The 19,642-nt window shown below is 43.9% G+C and overlaps 1 protein-coding gene across 2 annotated transcripts in view; it reads left to right on the forward strand.

Moving 5' to 3' along the window:
* INPP5A (inositol polyphosphate-5-phosphatase A) overlaps positions 1 to 19,642 on the forward strand; it is a 188,897-nt gene that overhangs the window by 107,429 nt on the left and 61,826 nt on the right. For both annotated transcript variants that reach the window (XM_050335517.1, XM_050335526.1), the window contains exon 8: positions 4,323 to 4,442. In XM_050335517.1, the coding sequence (XP_050191474.1) occupies positions 4,323 to 4,442 (120 nt within the window). The remainder of the gene's footprint in view (positions 1 to 4,322; positions 4,443 to 19,642) is intronic.

The raw sequence follows: 19,642 nt of genomic DNA on the forward strand, positions 1-19,642 counted from the left end.
TATTATGTGTGGGTTTGTTAACAGTTGTTTCAAAGGAGGTATTTCCATGTGTAGATTGGTCTGTTCATAGAGCAGGTTGGTTCCAAGCAGTTGCTTTATGATCAGTTGAACACAGAGTGTTCAGGAATGCTGGACCAGGCTCCCCAGAGCAGTGGTCACAGCACCAAGCCTGACAGAGCTCAAGGAGCATTTGGATGATACTCTAGAGCATGTGATGTGACTCTTGGGGATGGTCCTGTGCAGGGCCAGGAGTTGGGCTTGATCATCCTTGTGGGTCTCTTCCATCCAACTCAGCAGATTCTGTGATTCCAGAAGTTGTTAAGGTGCATAACCAGCTGTGGTGTCCCTGCTCACACAGAGCATTAGGGTGGGACCGTTCGGGTCAGAGGGAGCTCTTGATGAAGGGAGGTCAGACAGGTTGATGCCTGTGAGCAGAGCCAGGAGTCAGTCCCAGCATGGCCCCAGCGTCCCTCACTGTGCTCCCACCGCACCTGGTGCTTCCCAAGGTTGGTGGTGTCTCACCTGTGCCAGAGGTCGTGCAGTCCTCACCTCTGGATCCCTGAGGAAAGAGCTCTTTAAGCCCTGTCCAGTTCCCCCTGAAGTCAGGGGAGGGACCCAACCCTAAGGAATGCAGCTTTTTTAAATCAGTTCCTGCTGTATTCTTTTTACAGGAGCAGCACTTTTTATTTGTTGTGTTCAGGTCAGGATTCCCCTTTTAAGCTCAAGGTATGGCCTGTTCTGTGTGAGGTTGCTTATTTTCATCCTAGAGTGGAGTGAAGCAGCTGGCAGCCCAGTGCTCCCTGGTGGGGCTGGATGGAGGGGCACGGAGAGCAGGCAGCACCTCTTACCTGTGCACTCAGGTGCTCAGCAACCGCCCCAGCGAGCCAGACTTGGTTATGTGGGATGTCAGCTGGCTGCTGTCAGAGCAGAGCAGGTTCCTCATCACGTGCTGTGCAGATCTACAGAAGGAACAAACGTTTTGTTGTAGGGATCGGGCGACATCCTGGAGAGGTGGGGCTGAGGGGAGCAAAGAACCGGCAGAAGCAGAGCAGCATTGTGGTGTTCGGGGCTGATTGCTGCCTTTGGAGGAGCAGTGCCCCCGAGTGCTTACAAGGGGTGTATCTCAGGGGCTGTTTGCCATCTGTGTTTGAAATCGCTGTCTTTAATACCAGTAAGAGTAGTAACAGTAGTAATGTATATTGAGGGGGCAGCTGATTTTCAAAACACAGTCACCTGAGGGAACCTGGGAGTGTTCCTTACCTTAAACCAAGGAGAGCTCAGTAGACTCACAAGTATTTATTGATGTTACAGTCACATACATTTATGTGAACCTTCAACATTTTTCCTTCCTCCTGTGCTTGTTTCATGCCTTAAAATTGTAAGCTTGTGTAAATGTTCACATAGGCTGAATTTTGAGTGCTGAGCAGTGTTCTTGCTTGCTGGCATAAGCATGTTTGTTAGATTAAGCAGTTTGTGCAAACTGAAAAAGCAGCAGGTTTTCTCCTTTCGTTGACTTTTGACCCTGAAATTGGGCAGGCTAGGGATAACCTAGGTTCATGTTAATTTTTCAGATCTGAACCCATGGCATGTGATTCCAGCCAGTAGAGTTGTGCAGAAATGGGTTATTTAGCACCAGTCACTAGTCTGGCCTTTGCTCTTGTATGGTGACTTGTCCAGGTTCTGTCTCTCCTGTCCTCTGGGATTTCCTCTTTGCTGAAAAATAATGTGAATTTATCTTTAGACCTTTCCAAGAAAAAGGTGTCCTTCAGAGACAGATTTAAAGGCAGTATTTTCTTGTGGGGGATACTAAAAAAGGACAGTCCTTGGGAGGAGCAGTCTGTAAGGGATTGTTTGAATTGTAAGGGATGTTTGGATCAGTTCATGCACTGTTCTGTGTCTGGAATAGTCTGTGATTATGATCCACAGGACCTAATGAGAAGTTTCTCATGAGAAGTTGAAGGGGCAAGTTATTGTGAACAATTTCTGGAGAATAAAAGTCAAATACTATAGAAAACACAGGGCGTTAGAAAATACATCTGATGAGGTTTGAGTGCATGATATGACTGTTCAGGGTGTGGTGAGTGTTTGCACCCAGTCTCTGTGCATATAAACAAAGTTTTGGACATTTTCATAATCATGACTTCTGATCAGTACATTTCTACATTCTAATAGGTCAATAGAAATGTAGCTTGAACACTTGTTAGTACTTCTGTGTGAGTCCTTGAGGGGAACTGTTCATTTTCCCTGCCTAGGAAAATGTAATTACAGAATGTACCTCATGCCAAAAACACTGGGCTCCCAAAGATCCAGAAAAGTGACCTTAACAGACTTCAAGGAACTGTCCTTTTCCCTCCTCAGTGATTCAGTGAGCTACCCCAGTTGAATTTCTCTGTGAATCCAGATTTTCACCTCCATTATTCTTCATTAACTGATCTTTAGTGTGGACAAAGAACTAAAGAATCTTGAGGCACTCCCAAGTTTTCACATTAAATAAAAATGAAAGAGAACTACATAACTATGTGCACTTTCATTTTTACCTTTTTTTTTTTTTTATTAGCTTGACTATAAGAGGAAGGTATTTGTTTCTATTCCAGTAATTCTCAGTGGTTTAATAGGTGCAAGATAGTGTCCTGAATGCATTGTAATCTTAAATACAGTTTGTATACATAGTTCATATTTAGTAGGGAGAATGGAGTAGAGAATACACTTATAAAATTTAGGTAGGGCACCAACCTTGGGAATGTTTGCAACTATATCAGAGGTCAGAATCAGCAACCACAATTGTTTTGATATTTTTGAGGAGGTAGTATTGGAAGATGAATGTCAGGGAAGCGCAAAGCCTTGCACTTTGAGAGGAGAATTCAAAAGCAGCAATACAATTTGGGGAATAACTGACTCATTACCCCTGCTGTAGAAAAGGATCAAGGGAGAAAGAATTTAATATGGCTCATTATTATCTTACTGAGATGTGTTAATAGATGGATCCTGTGAAGGACACGAAGGGGAAAGGCATGGTAATTATTTACCTGAGTGCTGCTCAGGTCTGTGATAGAGTGCTCTGTCTGGCTTTGAGTGCTGTGCTTTGGGTATGCTTGGAAAAAGGGTAGGAGAGTCAGGAATGGTGGGAGTATTTGAGTAGGGAGTGAGACCACTTGGCTGGACATGTCAGGTAGACTAGGTGCTGTCTGTCAACCCTGCAGAAGGGGCAGAAATCAGTTTAATTTGCAGGAAAATGATCAAAGTTTGAGTTTAAGGACAGGGAAATGGTAGGTGGAAGACCCATCATCAGTTTTAAGAAGAAGTCAGCTTTAGGCACATGGAGATGAGTTATAGATACCTTCACACGTGAGTTGAGCTGGTGACATGGGAACCTCCCTGTCCCTCAGGGATTCTTCCTGTTCATCCTTCAACCAACAGGAATGGACATCTCAAGCTGTCATGTTGTGTAATTGCATATTTTGGTAGAGAGTTTAGTGGCTCTGCTTCCTCCTCAGTGTGAGTTCAGTGGACAGGATGTGCTGTTCCCTGGAGCCAGGTACCTCCCCCGGTATCTCTGGTAGAGCCCTTCCTGCTGGGTGACCTGTGTGTCTGACCATGCTCGCTGTTCTCACTGCCGTCATTGCTGTGTCCAGATCCATTCCCAGCTCCATCATGGTCTGGGGACCTCCCTGAGCACAGCTTGAGGTTTCTGCTTATGCCTCTCTGGGCCAAAGCCTGTCCATGTTCTCACTGCCAGGCTGCAGGTGGGGTTAGGAGACTTGTCTGGCCTAACAAGTCCATGAGGGAAGCAACCTGGGTCCTCTTCCTAGCTGGAAGTGTTGTGTCATCTTGGCGTTCTCCACACAGGGACACATAAGGAGCTGCAGTGATATGATTTAGCCTTTAACATCATTAACATTCTCCTGTCAGTAGCTTTTGCTGTTGTTTATTGCAAAGCCACAGTCCTACTGGGCATTTAGCTGCAGCTTTGTAAACTGGAAGTTGCTTGTTTACATATTCAGTTGTGGCTTAAAGAGATGTTATTGAGAGGGTGCTGCCTGATTTCTGGAACTGTAACTGACAAATACCTTTTCATTTCCACGTTGTGCATACTGTACTGATGGAGTCTTACCCATGGATGAGCTGTCATTAGCTTGATGCTAGTCTTTGACAATTTTGTGATGATGATAGCTTAACCTGCTAAGTTTGTGTGAGTAAATATTAAGGTAACATTAGAGCGAATACAGTAAGTGTTGTTATGTTGAATGCTTTGCTGATGCAACAAATGTGGTTTTTTTCTTTTATCCTGAATCATTTTATTTTTTTTCCTTTTTTTGTCATAGTGCCTTTGACTTGGTAAACATTCATCTTTTCCATGATGCTTCCAATTTAATTGCTTGGGAAACAAGCCCATCGGTTTACTCAGGAATACGGCATAAGGCTCTTGGCTATGTACTTGATAGGTATGTATTAGCCTTTCCTGGCCTCTCTCAATCTCTGTGTTCGTAAGCAGCTATGAAAGATGTTTCAAATGGCACACTCAGAAATGTAGAGGTTTTTATTCTGTCACCTAAAAATGGTTACTGCTTGCCAGAGTTTTTTCTAGACAGTGCCAATTGGAGATCACTTTATGATGCTCATTCTTTAAAGCCAAATTACTGATCTGGGAAAACCACTCCAAAGGCACCAGAAGTTGCAGAGTAGAAAGTAGGTTTATTTTTTTAATGTACTAGTTAGATTAGCTTCTTCTTAGACTGTGTGGAGTCTAATAAAGCTGCCATTCAAGTGCATTTTCGGTTACAGAGTAACAGAATAATTCCAGTTGGACGGGACCTCTGGGAGTCCCTTGTTCATCTCCCTGCTCAGAGCAGGGCTGGCTTCAGCAGCAGATCAGGATGTTCAGGGCTTGTCCAGCTGAGCTTTGAGCAGCTCCACACATTTTGGTTTGTAGCTCCTCTGGGCCATCCGTTGCTATGTTTGACTACCCTCACTGAGGAACTTTCTGTCCCTATTATCCAGCCAGAATTTTCCTCAAAGCGGTTTGTGTCCATCACCCTCATCTTTTGGCATGCCCTGCTGAACAAAGTCTGGCTCTGTCTTTTCTCTAACTACCAAATAGATAAAGCCAGCAACGGGGTATTCTACAGACATCTTTTCTGTAACCTGAACAAACCTGGCTCTTTCAGCCTCTCCTCCTGGCTCCCTGCACATGGAGCTGTTGGCTCTTTAATCTCCACACCGGCTGGGTGCAGCAGGCAGCTCATCTCAGCAGCCACGCAGCATTTGTGTGCAGCCACCACGGGTATTAATTAAATTGCCACATGGGTTATAAGGGTATTGCAGAGTGGTTCATCTGATGAGTGCTACAGTACAGAGGAGAGTCCCAAAAATACCCAGCAATTTACAGCTGTCCTAATTATAAAGTCAGAAAAAAATAGCTTTTTCTTGAGTAAGAAAAAAAAATGCTTCTGCGTGGGCATTGGTGTGTTGGCAGAATAAGCAGGTATTTCTCTTAGGAGGTGTTGCTTGGCTTCATGTTTGCCTTAGAAGTAGAGCTTTAACTTGTCTCTTCAGAGCAGCTGTGGCATTCACTGCAGTCCCTGGTGTAATGGGGTGCTTAAAACAAACTGCTGAGGCTGGAAGGAATAGAAGCAGAGCACTTCCTGTGCTGTTTCCTTGCCCTGATCCCTGCTGTCTGTTGTGCCATAGGGTGCTGGGTTTGAAGGACAAGACCCCAACGAGCACAGGGCCACTGCTGCCTTTTCCTTCCCTGGAGCGAGGGCTGGGCTGGTGTCACCTCTGCCCTTCCCCAGAGTGAGCCCTGGGGAGTCCCAGCCCAGCCAGAGTCCTGAGCCCCATCCACTGCCCAGCACAGCCCATCAGCTGGGGACATATGGGTGACAAGGGCCAGTCCCTTGGTGGCTGAGGGGAGGGAACACATGCCCAGGACTCGTGGGCGAGTGCTGCCCAACACGATCTGCTGCGCCTCTGCCTTCTGGCAACTGCTCGCAGCCTCCCTGCGTGCGGCAGAGGCGGGAAGGATCCCCTTCCACAAGCAGCTGTCAGCTCTCCTGGCTCTCTCTGGCACCAGCCTGGAAGTTTCAGACACTCCTGAGCCAAACCACGTGTTGGAAAATATCTCACTGTGATTTTTTTCCTGTGTAGCTTTTCACTGAAAAAGGTTCTGAAACGTGGAGTCTGAATGCCTTTCCAAACACATTCTCTCCCAGGTTTCCTCCCTCTCAGAGGTTTCCTCTTCTGGGAGGGCCAGCAGGTGGGATAGCAGAGCCTGCCTTTCCCCCAGCAGGGGGCTGAGCAGGAATTGCTCTAAACAGGAATTTACCAGCACCCTTGGGGTGATCCAAGGATGAGCAGGAAAGAGCCAATGTTTCTTCTCTTGCATCGCTTGCAAACTGCTCAAAGCATCAGAAAACGGTGGAGGCACTTGGAAATTTTGCAAATACATAGCATATAGATATATATAAAAACATAAATACATAAAAGATCCCCGATTAGGGGACAGGGGCACAGAAAGATCAGGATCTACCTCTCGGTGCAGTCTGAGATGCAGATTCTTGAGTTCTGCTACAAAGAGCAGTGTGGGAAAGGCCTATTTTTGTTTCATTTTTCCTTGGATCTGTTGGTCTCCTCTGATTGTCTTATGCTTTGCACGAGGGAAACCTGTGCAACCCCATTGCATTATTTATTGCACACTTGTTTGCAGCATACAGTGTGCTTCATTAGCTAATTTTGGCTTTGGACCTCCCACGATGCCCTGGCAAGGGTAAGGTAATAGACTGTAGTATTAGTGTCAGCTGTGGGTCAGGGATGTCACGACGGTATATCATTAAAATGTGACACTGCCAAAAACTGCCCCGACTCCCCTGTCCTTAGAAAAGGAGCCCTTGGATTTTGGGTTGCCCAGTGGCACAGCGAGCTCGCCGTGGATGAATTGTCCATTCTGAGGGAGCAGCCAGCCGCAGATCCGGACCTCCACAGAGCAGTGATGGGCTGGCGGGCACAAAGGGGGAGTTCTGTAGCACAGTGAATAATGGGAAGCCCCTTTCATCGGCAGGGGTAACCTTTTGGCAGCCACCAGCACACTCTATTCTGATCTGCTGATTGGGGAGGACAATACACTGAAGCTCACTTTGAATGAATGCTGCCACCAACAGTGTCCCCATTCAGGGGCTTTGGGAACCATCTTTGGCCATTGTCCACCAGCACTCCCTCAGACAGCAGGAAAAGGGAAAGTGAGAACAGCTATAGGGGAAAAGTACTTCTTTTCTTGGCTTTAATCTCTCTTTAAAGCTTCATAGATCTACATTTCCAGCTGAGCTACTGGAACTATGCAGTGTCAGATAAATACAGAAGAGAGAGGTTTCAAGCTGAGCTTTCAAATCCCCTTATCTGCATGAACTAATAATGCAGATTTAGTGCTGTTAAAAACAGAGACTGATAAGTCTTTTCCTTTAAAGCCTTTAAACTGCTAAAGAGCATTTAACAGCGATGCAGTTCAAACCCAGTGAACAATGCTGAGAAGGAAAACAGTTTAATGAGCTAAACCTTCACTGAATGAAACAGAAACACCTTCTCACAGTTGATTTAGGTCACTGTGGGAGTCAGTGAAAGCGCAGTTGTGTTCGCGCTGCATCTTCATAAACATGAGTTACGTACAGCCTTTCATCTGGGCAACAGCTACCACAGGAGTTTGGGATGCAAACCAGAAAAGGGTTTGCAAATAAAGCTCAAATGAATCAGTTTAACTGTTCAGATTGCCAGGGAAGTTGGTTTCCCAAAAATTATTTTAACATAGGGTTTTAGCATATAGTCACGAAGCTGCACGACATCCCAGCATTGCTGAGCAGGGGAGGGGTTGGGGGGGGAAACAAAGGAAAAGCGTCGAGCGAATGATTTAAAGTTGCACTAAAAGTTTTCTCTACAGGGAATCTATTAATAATCCTAATAGCATGTTTGGGGAGTAGAAGGGTTTGTTCTTTTAGCTTTAAAGGGCTTTATTAAAGCTAAATCTGCAGTGATTTAACTTTAATAGCTTAAAAATTAATTAAATAGCAAGAACATTGTTAAAGGCACTGATATGTGCTGAGGCAGAATAAGTTTGATACTTGCCATTTAGCAAGGGAGAAGATATGGTGTCAGATGGATGCTTTAAAGACCAGAAGAGTTGGAATCACACTGGTGTTAAACAAATATTTGCTTGTATTTTTACAAATACAGTGTGTGTGTAGAAAATGGAGGTGTGTAATGAGTCTCTGTCAGCTCCAGTGTAAACCCCAACTGAGCTCCCACAAGTCAGTTAGGCTGTTCCAGGTAGACATAGGTACAATAGAAACTGAATTTGCTTTAAAATGAGAATAAGAACATCTGCTTTATATTTTGGGGGGATGGGGGTGGGGATTCTTCTGGGCCCATTTTGCATAATTCCCAGGTACAATTAGCCCTATTTGCATAATACTTGCTTTTTTTTGTATTTTCTGAAGTTAGAGGGTGGAAGCTGTAAGTAAGAGTAAGAGAGGATATGTAGTTTCATGCATCTGCTGTAATTAAATCATGTGCATATGTCGTATTAATTAATCATATTGGCATATTAGTCATGTCCTGTGGCCACTTGCTGGGGAAAAGTGTCCGAATGCAAGAGCTGGGCTGGGGAATGAGGAGAAGCTGCAGACCAGGGCCCTTTAACTGTGTGAAGGAGAGTTTGGGAAGGGCAGGACGTGAGGTGTTAGCCTGATCTGAGGCTCTTGGCGTGCCAGCCATCTAAACTTCCTGAAATTATCTCGAGCATTCAGATCCATAAAATGAATGTGGTTTTTTTTTTAAAGAAAGTGACAGTGCTCTTCTGTTTTCCTATTGAAATGTTCCCTGGCCTAGTTCAACAGAAACATTTTTACATTACAACTGTGAAATCTTGGCATAAAGCTCCCCTTTGTGCCCTTCATTATTTTCTCACAAATATAGTCCATTGTCACATAGCTGAAGTTAATTTGATCAACATTGGGACATTTAACTTTTATGTCTGGTCAAAGGAGCTGTTTCATGCTCATTTTGGGTATTCAAAAGAAATGATTGCCAGAAAAATAATGTTACTATTAACAATTCAGAGCAATTAGTTTCCCAGGGAGAGGCGATGTGATGCACCGGCTCCACACAACTATTCTTTGTCATTTTATGGATGCTCATCAGTCAACTGTCACCCCTTCTCAAAGACCCATCCAATCTAAATGTTTCTCTTTGGGCTTTTCCCAGAACTAGCAGCTGAATGAGCAAAAGAAAAGCCACTTAGTTTCTAGGCAAAGGAAAACTTCACTCTAAAGATCTGGGTCATTTGGGAAGATCCTTGGAGCAGCTCGCTTTCCAAGAGTTTGGGATGTTTTTCTGATTTGTTTTGGTTTTTGGCTTTTTTTTTTTTTTTTTACTTTATTTGTTTTTTACAACAGTGATTTTAACATGTGCCTTTAAATGTTTAGTGAAATTTCTGTGTATTCAGATAGAAAGCACTCCCAGGGCAAATAAACCTTCCAGCCAAATGTCTTCTAACAAAGGTTTAAACCCCTGGATCACATTCAAATCGACAGCTTTTCATTAAACACCCGAGGCTCAGCTCATTAATATTCGGTCATCCCCCCTTAAACGAAGGTTAAGTGCTCTCAAAATTAGCGTGTTTGAATAATATGCTCTTTAAAGAGTAAATCCAGCAAAATTGTGTTGTTACTTCAGCCTGTCAAATACAGCCAAAGACACTTTTCCTCGCTCCTTGTTTTTCTGCTGGCTCGAGCTTTTGCATCTTTGATGCAATTGTCAAAAATTGAACTCATGTGTCCTTCCTGTTTGCACAGACATACTGTGAATTTTATTTACGTTTTATATTTAGCAGAAAAATAATTTTGTATTTTTGTGCATTATAATGGATAGTATACACGAGTATAATTTTAAGGACTCAATAAATACACTTCCATATTAAGTGAATATGATGATTTCTGGTCATCCTAGTCAGTATTTTTGCCTTTAATATGTCATTTTCAGGATTCCCTTTTTGGTATTAATGAATTAATTGGTATTAATTAATAGTACCTACAATATATTCTAAATAAAAGGGAATAGTACTCATCTTAATATCAAGTTTTCTTCATTCTTTCCTTTTTAAAAGCCACTTTCACTGAAACTTAACAAGTTTAAGACAAGAGAAAAGAGAACACTCTTAAGCTGTGATGTTCTGTAACTTTTGTCTTCCCCACACATGTATTTTATTTACAATAATCATACATACCACAGGGTTACGAGAACTATTTGAAAAGGAAGAAAGAATAGTTACCATGACAGTGGTAACGATTTTTTTTCTTTTCTTTTTGGCATTAATAATAACTAAACAAGTTGTTAATAAATTTTCAGCATTTATTATTCAGACGGGAAACCTCTGGTTTTTTCTCTCATGGTGAATCTGTGTACACAACAGCATGTTTAGAAGCAAAGATCTGACATCCAAATTCCAGCAGTTTAGACACTTGCAGGTGTCACACAGAAAGGTGTCACTTAAAGAAAAAATAGGATAGATACACTAAGCCAGTCTTCTCTTTGCCTGCCCAGTGTGGATAGAATTGGGGCTCTTTTGGGAGAAATGCTGCAGGTAAAGCTCTGAGGATTCCTGGAGGGGTTTCCAGTTGTTTTCCCACCCAGTCCCTGTGCAGCAGGGTGGATGTGGGTGATGGCAGTGAGGGACTGTGTGGGTGATGGAGTCAGGGATTGCCTGGTCTGGGGCCGCTCTTGCAGCACTCAGAACCTCCACCTCATCCTCCCTGAGGGCTCTACTCCTTTTTGCCTGTTTTCCAGTAACAGGATCTCCTGAAGCTGCTCTGTTGGCTGCTGTGTCTCTCTAGTGGAGGTCAGGTGTGCTGTAACGCAGTCCCACTCCCAGGAGCACGAGTGCAATTAAACACACCATGGAAGAAAAGAGAATGCCTTTTAAAAAGAAATGGCTGCAAATAACTTGTTGCCTGCTTGATTTTGCTCAGAGAATGGCTTTATATGAGAATGTGCAGAGTGTACCACATTCTCATTGAGTTATATTTTCTCTTTACTGTAATTTATTCCTTAGAGAGCCTGCAGCTGGATGAAGAGCAGTCATTAGTGTCCAGCTAAAGGTGACACTGACATAGCATCCATTGTGGTTTGTGCCTTTTCAAATCTCCTGTCCCATAGCCATATAATCTTCCAGGATAGCTATGATTCAATTAAGAAGAATCTATATGGGCTGTTGATCCAATTCTTATTCATTTGCAGAGAAATGAAAATAAATTGCTATTGTGATTTTATTTACAATGCTAGCTGTGAGCTGATGCTATGAGCTGATAGTTGTAACATGGAGAAATGGTTGAAAGAGCCCCATTCTGCTCCACTTGGAGCCTGTGGGCACCAGGCCAGCAGCCACCTTGGACATTTTGACTGCCACAGAAAGGTGGGAGCACTATGGGAGGAGGCTGTGGGCTCTGCATCCTGCACTTGATGTCCTGGAAAGATTCAGATCCTCCCTAACAGGGAAGTACCCAGATGTGAGGTACAGAACTTCCAGCCACCTGTCTGCCTGTACAAGAGCTGGAGAGGTTGTAGCTGGCTGGGCAGATGTTGTTTGTGGCCGGACAGGTCAGTGGCTGTGGCTGCCTCACCTGTTACGGAGCTTCTCTATCTTCATTCCGTCAGTGCCAGGTTTAAGGCTCGGCCAAGGTGATTCAGTTTCTCACTCCAACAAGGAAACAGGTCCTGCTGCTTCTCTACCACTAGAATTTGCTTTGTTCAGACCTAGTGTTGACAGCTCTAACTTTTTTGATCACTGTGCTCTTTGGAAAGAAGGTTGCTCCCTTTGCTTTAGCACTTCAAATGTTTCTGTCATGTCACCCCTGTTTTTTCCCCTCCCTTAGCTCAGTGCTCCACTGTAGTGCGATTTTCAAAGGGACAATGTAAAAGTGGTTGCTCGTGAGCTTTTCTCAGCATTGGGCATTGTTTAGTCCTTTGCAAGTGAAGTCTCTCTGGGTTTGAGTCATTTGTATTGCCCTTTCCTAGAAGCAGTTGGGTTTATTTTCAATTCACAGTCCCCCTGAGCCCAGCTGTTCCCCAGGTCAGGCTGGTGGGAGCCAGGTCTCCGTTGCTGGCAGTGCTCCATGGGTGACCTGGCCAGTGTTGTCACCATCCACTGCCCACACAGCCATCATAGGAGGTAGGGCTGGGAAACATGTTTGTTGCAGGTCTGGCAAGACCCAAATCTGGCAAAATTCCTTAACTATCCTGCTGCCGTTCCCATACAGGAGCGGTTCAGGACAGAGAGTTCCTCTGGTCTGAGTTTTTCTAGGTGTGTCACAAAAAATACTTTTCCCAGCCTTAAGAAGTTAATGGATTAGTATCTCATTGCTGCACATCCTGGTTATTTCTGGCTCGCTATTTGCACTTTTGACACTAAGCACAGGATTTTGGCTCTGCTCTCCCCATCCAAGCCCTGTGAGAATTGTGATGTCTCGGCTTAATGTAGATGAGGATCCAGCAGTTACCTGCTGCCTGCTGAGCACCCAGTGTCACCAAAAACTGAAGAGCTCAGAAGCTGTGTAGAAGGATGTTAGTCTTCCATGATAAAGCAAAGGAAGATTCAAAAAGATGTACAGTTTTCCTAGTTTCTTCTTGTAGTTTCTCTTACATCAGCTGAAGAGCACGAAATATCTTTGTGCGATAACGCTGGTGCCGTAGCGCTGTGTTGTTCTGTAGCAGAATTGACAAGTCCTTACATCATTATCCAGGGCTGCTATTTCATTAGGCGAATGTCAGTGTCAGGTAAGATCATGGGTTTGTCAATATAATGAAAATACCAGTCAAGTGAGGAAAAAGTCACAATTTTCCAGCTCTAAAAATTGATTTTTATTGCTCTTCTTGTAATCCTTTCTTTGGATTAAGTATTTATTATTGATGTGGTCTTTCTTTTAATCTTAATAGCTGCTGACATTGTAATTAATTAAAAAATACAACATTTTTGCCCAAATGGCACTATATTGAAATTAAAAGTGAACATCACATATTAGTTAAACAGCCCTGGCAAATGTCTTGAGTGCTAAGATGATTGCCTAAGCTTCTTGACAATTCCCTTCATCTTGCTGTATGGCGCTTGACCTTTTGAGATGTTTTGGTGTTATTAATAGGTTTTAGCCATTATATCAGAAAGAACAAGGCACAAAAATATTATAAACTTTATCTTTTTAATGACAGTGCTACACCACCTTGGGCATGCCAATGAAGGCACTTCCCATGAAGGCTTTTGAGGCACACTTAGACAGTCAGTCACAGGTAACCTGTACTCAGAATTGATGGGGATTTTTCTGGAATTTGTCCCCAAATGTGTATCTGAAATTGCAGATGGGTGCACGCTGAGCACCGTTGGGGCTGCAGGAGGGGGGTGATGCACATCAGAGCATGGGGTTCTGTTTCAAAGCTGATTCTGAAACCTCTGCCAGAGGTGGACACCCCAGGGACCAGCTCTCGAGGTGCAGGTGTGCAAGCTGATCTCCAAGTAAAACTTAGAAAGGAAAAAACAGTGGAGATAGGAACAGCAGAAATCTGAACAGCCACACAGTGGTCCTGTGTCTGGGTTGGTGTAAGCCAAAACCTGGTATTTCTGTCTTCTTGGTCTTCAGGTCCTAGACATGGCTGTGGCAGGAGACAGGTTTCATTGTTGTTGTTCCATGACATTCCACCAGAAGTCACTGCAGGAGCTGTTACTACCTCTGGCATTACAGCTCTGTGGAAAAGGTGTGTGTAACCTTCTTATCCGTAGGTCACCTGCTGCCTCCAGAGCAGCTCTTTGCTCCTGCCCAACAGGAGGGCCAAGTCACTTTCTGCCTTCTTTTTTTTCTCTTTTCCTCCTTTCCAAACATTCCCCGTTGGGGTAAGACCCTCACTGGCCAAGAAAGGTGAGTTGATCGTGCCTTTGGCACTGTAACTCCTGCTACGGATGGGCCCAGGCTCTGACACTGAGGGTGTGAGTGGCCCCACGTGTCCCTGAACACTTCACCCAATGTGAGAGGGTTTGTGCAGCCCCTGCAGGGATGGAATCCTATTCTGCTTCTGCTGGCTCAGCTCCACACAGAACCTGTGGTTCCAAGCTCTACTCAGCTCAGCAGTAAATAAGGTGAGCAGGTTCACCAGAGAAACGATGGCCACAACCAGAGTGAGCTGTCCTCTCATCTCTGCGTGCTGTTTGTGATCTTCATATTCCTTTCCTTAGGAGAGGAAATTTTATACAGGCAGTCACATGCTAAGGTCCCTTCCAACCCAAACTATGTCCTTTCTAAAAGCTTCTATTCTGTGTCCTTTGTAAAAGCTTTTGTGCCTGAAACTCCCATGTGTGGATAATGCACAGAAAAAAGAGATCGTGGAGAGATGGCATCTTACCCCAGAAGTTGCACGAGGAAGATGTAAGGGCTCATATTAGCTGGTATTTAGCTTAAACACATTTAGTTATTATAAAAATTTGCTCACTGAATAAAATATGGCTTGACCTCTGGATTGTTCCTTCCCGAGAAACGTGACAGTGTCCCTCCTTCTCCCCCATTCAGCCTGCCTGGCAGAGCTGCACGGTTTTTGTTTTGTTTTGTTATGTTATTGTTGTGTTTAAAAAACCCAAAACCCTCAAGGCCCTCTTTTCAGTGGTGTCAAGTTAGGATGAATTGGCCAGGGAGGCATGTTTATAGACTGTGTGAAGAACTTTGTCTTTGTGTGGGAATGCTGGTGACACTGGTATGGCTTGCCTGAATGAACTGCGGTGACGCGGCTAATAAGGTGTCCTGCTGAGCGCCGCCACAGCCTTTCTCAGACCTCCCACCTAATGCCATTCAGCTCCAGCTCAGTGTAGCTAATTTTTCCCATTCCCTCAATTCTTTAGGCCTCCTTACAAACAGAAAAGTCAACTTTCACACCGAGGAGAAGATAAGTGCTTTAGGAAATAATCGTGTAAACAGAATGTTACCTTCTGACCTGATGCTGATACCTTGGTCTGAGACAAAACCCAGCTGGCTATTGCATTAGACATGGCTATTAAAAGAATAATGCTGCTGATCCTCCTTACAAAGTGCCCTGAGAAATGGTTTAGCCAAATCACAGTGCCTCCTGTCACACTGAATCATGTTCAGCTGCTCTCTTCCATGACCAAATTGCTGATATTTATCCACTTCCATGTCTTTTCCGTTCTTGCCACAATATGGGAGGGGGAGAAGTATGAAAGCAAGGAGAAGTCAGTCATGTTCCTGATTGTCCTGTTATTTTCTGGCTGAATTTCAGTCTTTTGAAGTGTATATACAGTGCTCCATACAGTGTTTATAGAAGAGATGCCTTTCATCAAGTAACTTTAATTGTAAACTATTTTAATGATACTTCAAAATAAAGTAAATTATAGAGGGATTTCAGTGATTCCAGTAACACAGAATTGTTCATTTTAGGATTGCGCTGATTTCTGTTCTATGCAGCAACTGAAATTAATAAATAGACCCAGATTCCCAGTACTATTGAGGAGAAGAGGGACCTCTGCTTCTTCCTTGTTTTAATCTAGGTAGGGATTTGGCATTTCCTAAGTGGCTTTGAGAAAACTTCTCCTCATAGTCCGTGTACCTGACACTGCCATCCGGGCTGAGAGCTGTGTCCTTAAAACAGAGTAATTTGGGGTGCCCAGGCTCCAGATCAGATGCTGAGCACGTGCTTCCACCATGACATTTGTGTGACCTCTTCCTCAATCCCATCCCAGCCAGGCTGGTCAGCCCAGGATGAAGCCGCTCAGTGGCACAGCTCAGCGAGGTTGGAGCTTTCTCATAATTCTCCTGATGCCCCCAGAATAACAGATGGTTTTGTCACGGGATAGGGTGTCAGGGTGTGCCACACCAGAAGCTCTGCTGAGTGGAGGGGGTCTGCTCAAAGCCTGACGGACACAGCAGAGCGAGGACGTCTCCAGTGCAGACACAGGAGCCTCTTTCTGGGCCTGTAAAGCTCTTGCTGATGCCCAGCATGAGCCAAATTGCAGCTGTTAGACCAAAATAAGAATTATATGTCCTTATTTTGAAGCAAAGAAATTGCTATAGTAATTTAGCATTAATTTGCACTCTTAGAAGTGACAGTCAAGTTTACTTCTTTAAAGAAGTGTGAACTGTGGATTTGACTTATCAAAACATTTCAGCATGTGACTAACTTGGACTGTAAACTGTACTTGAAGTTACACTCGCTCGAGTGCTTCCTTCTCTTACTGCCCTGTCATAGCTAAAAAGCTCTTCAGCTCTTTCCTTCAACTCATCTTCCTCTTCTCAAAATACAATAAAATGTGAAAAGAAACAGAGACAAACCCCAGTTAGTCTAGAAGACGTTCAGGGTAGAGCTATCACTTAAAAAAGTAGAAATGGTTTAAAACTGGGAAAATAATTAAGATAATGTGTTCCAGGTGTGAAGAATCTTACCTGTTATCGAGAACTCCTTGTGCAAATTACAAGTTCTCTGTCTGTGCAACTGGTAGAAGAGAAATCATCTGTGGTGGTTATAGCTGTATGCTCTAAAGTTTACCAGAGACATCAGTAAGCCCAGACAGGAACATGCTTTGTTCCTGGTGTTGCTGATTTGCCAGATTGAATTTGTTAATTGATTTCCAAAATGCACAGAAGTGAAAGATCTTTCTTTGGTATGTTCTAAGTGCAAACAAACTCTTTTCCCATAAGCGATTCTTTCTGGTACAAGGGCAAAGACTGAGAAGAGTGCACATGTTCTTCCAGCCTTTTCAAGATGCAGACTTCTTCTGGGCTGTCATCTGTTGGAAAAGTTTTCGGTTTCATTTGCATTCAGCTTTGGATCCACCCTGAATGCTTGTCCCTCCTGATGTCCCTGCACAGGTCACAACCAGCAGCACGGCCAGTGAAGGCATCAATGATCTGTTGTGTTTACTGGCACATAGAGCTGTGGGAGGGAAATATTTGTGGCTTCTGTACAGTCATGAAATCTTTACCTGAGTCACCTGTTGTGTCATAAGCTATTTAATGTTGTGCAGGAATATGGCCTTCAGTCGTCCCTTTGCGATGCTCTGGTAAAGGTTGTTAAAGGAAATGGCACTGGGTACCTCCCACTAAAACCATATTTATGCTGGTGACATGGATTGGCCGCTTTCTTTTTATATGATTTCACATTTATTACTCCACTGAGTGATTTAGGGCAACATTTTTGAAGGACTATTTGATTCATGGTTAAAGGAAGGGTATTTTTATAGAAACAAATAGCAAAGGAGAGTAACATAGGTGTAGAAGCCTTCCTTGCTCATCTGCAAGCACTCGTTCTTGTTAAAAAATACTTTCTTCTGAGTTCTCTGTGCCTGTACACATGCTGAACTATGCATGTTGTGGCTTAGAACATGGAAACACAAGGAACGGAGCACTTTTATTTAGCTCTCACCCCAGTCGTGACACCTGCCCTGTGTGTCCCTGGCCAGACTGACCCCGTGTCTGTGCCAGTCCCCTAAGTGCCAGGATATTGCCATCTTCCTTATTCCCATCTCTAGGAAGAGTCAGACTCCAAGTTCTTGCGCCATTGATTCAGGGCAGCTGTAGGCACCAGGGAGTGTTTTGTCACAGAGCTATCACAGTCCCAAACTGCAGAAAGAGGTCTGAGATCTGGGAACTCTTGAACTAATAGTAAGTTCTAAGACAAGGACAGTGGGTTACATACCTGTGTTGAGTTGAGTCATTTAAAGGGTATTTCATTGTTAGGTACAACAGATCACTTAATAAGTACATAAATGTGTGTATCCCTGGCTGTGTCACTGTTGGGAATTTTTCTGTACTCCTGAATTCCACCACGAGTTGAAAAGAGACAAGTCAGAAACCACTTGGAGCATTATTGTGGAGAAGTAAGATTTGGAGTCTTACTTCAGTCTAGCATGAGACACTCTTTCTAAAATATCCAACAAGACAAGCTACAAGGGGAGAAACTGGATAAAAAAGCTGTAAAAGTTGTTATGCTGGCATTGATTTGTACACAAGTCATGTTTAAATCAGATAATGTGCAGGACTATGAAATGACTGAGTTTTAATTAATTGGTCAGAAGCAGACTAATCAGCTGGTTTGTTCAGTTTGGAGACATTTTCACAGGCTATTTTTGGAATAGTCTGTTTATTTGGAAAATATGTCTTTGCATAATACAATCACAGGCATGGCTCTCATAATCCCAGTTTGTTTTAAGAGGCCTTCAATGGACCTTGATGTCATTCCTGCAATATCTGTCATTCCTCTGTCAGCAGTAAATGGCAATGAGCAGAGTCAGAGCTGAAATATGAATCAGGACAGTTGGTAAAGCAAAATCGGTTGTTCCGATAGTTTAAGTGTGGATCCAGTTTTGCGATGATAGTGTTAGCAAACTGTGACACTGTAAATGGTTTAAGTTTTAAGTTCTTATTTTCCTTCAGTGTGCCGTGGGGGCACTAATCAAACTAATGTTTTGTGCGGGTCAGGAGTGACAGGTTTGTCTCAGAGCTCCCTGGGAGCTGACAGTGGGCAGTATTTATTAACAGTGCCTGCAATAATCTGTCAGCTGAATGGAGGACTGGAGATTTTCATACCAGAAAAGTCTTTGCAAGAGATTTTCTTCGAATGATCGCTGTCTTAGGCCCAACGCACATTATGTTTTCCATAGAATAATATTCCTTACGTTAACAGATTACTGCTGACAAAAGCTGAGATGTTTTCAGAGGAGCAGCAGTATCTCACTGCAGATCCAATGCTGTGTCTTTAAAGCTTTGAGAAGTCTAAAGGGATGTAATGCATCTGGACTTGTAAAGGCATCTGAAACAAGTGCCTCCTCTCTGGGCAGTGTGTTCCCGGGAGCCTCCTGCCCAGCACTGCTGGGTAACCCTGTGCCTGTCCGTGTGGGCCCTGGCCTGGGCTCACCTGGGCTTTCTGGCACTGTAACACTTACACATTCACATATCCCAGAATGTTCCCAGCCTATCGCCTGCATTTGTTCCTTAGTTCCCACACCTTGCACACCCAGGGTACCAGGGTGGGGGTTTTGTACATTTTGTCTGTGCAAATTCCTTGTGGCTGTGGCAGTTGAATTTTGGGTGTCTCGTATCTTCCTCAGCCACTGATAGGAGATGAATTGTATTGATTCCTGGTTTGAAAATAAGCGTGATTCAGTGGATTCCAAATGCCAGGAGCCCCAGAAGCTGTAAAATCGCACATTGCTGTGACTGCCAGGCAACTGTTGTTAACAATAGAACAGCTAATAATATAATGACAGATTTTAATAACACAAGGTTTGAAAGATGGACAGTAATGCCATGTCTCTCTGGGCAGGACTGAGCAAAGGCTTGAGGAAAAAGCCAATGTTCACTGCACAGCTGGAGCGATCACCTGTTAGGTGTTAGCTACAGCCTCAGTAAAAATCTGCTGTGCACAGCTCAGAGAGCTGTCTTTGGGGAACTGCAGCTGAACTGGGAACCAGGGATGCTCTATGGGATGATGGATGTTCAGCCCTACCACATCACTCCTCATATGGCTCTTAGAGTACTCACAGACACTGGTAAACATTACTTAGACATTACTAAACTCAAACATACTCTGAACCCACCGCTAATTTGGGGTTCCTGAT

The sequence above is a fragment of the Myiozetetes cayanensis genome, unplaced genomic scaffold (genome assembly GCF_022539395.1).
Source record: "Myiozetetes cayanensis isolate MyiCay16 unplaced genomic scaffold, myiCay2020 scf10, whole genome shotgun sequence".
Taxonomy (NCBI): domain Eukaryota; kingdom Metazoa; phylum Chordata; class Aves; order Passeriformes; family Tyrannidae; genus Myiozetetes; species Myiozetetes cayanensis.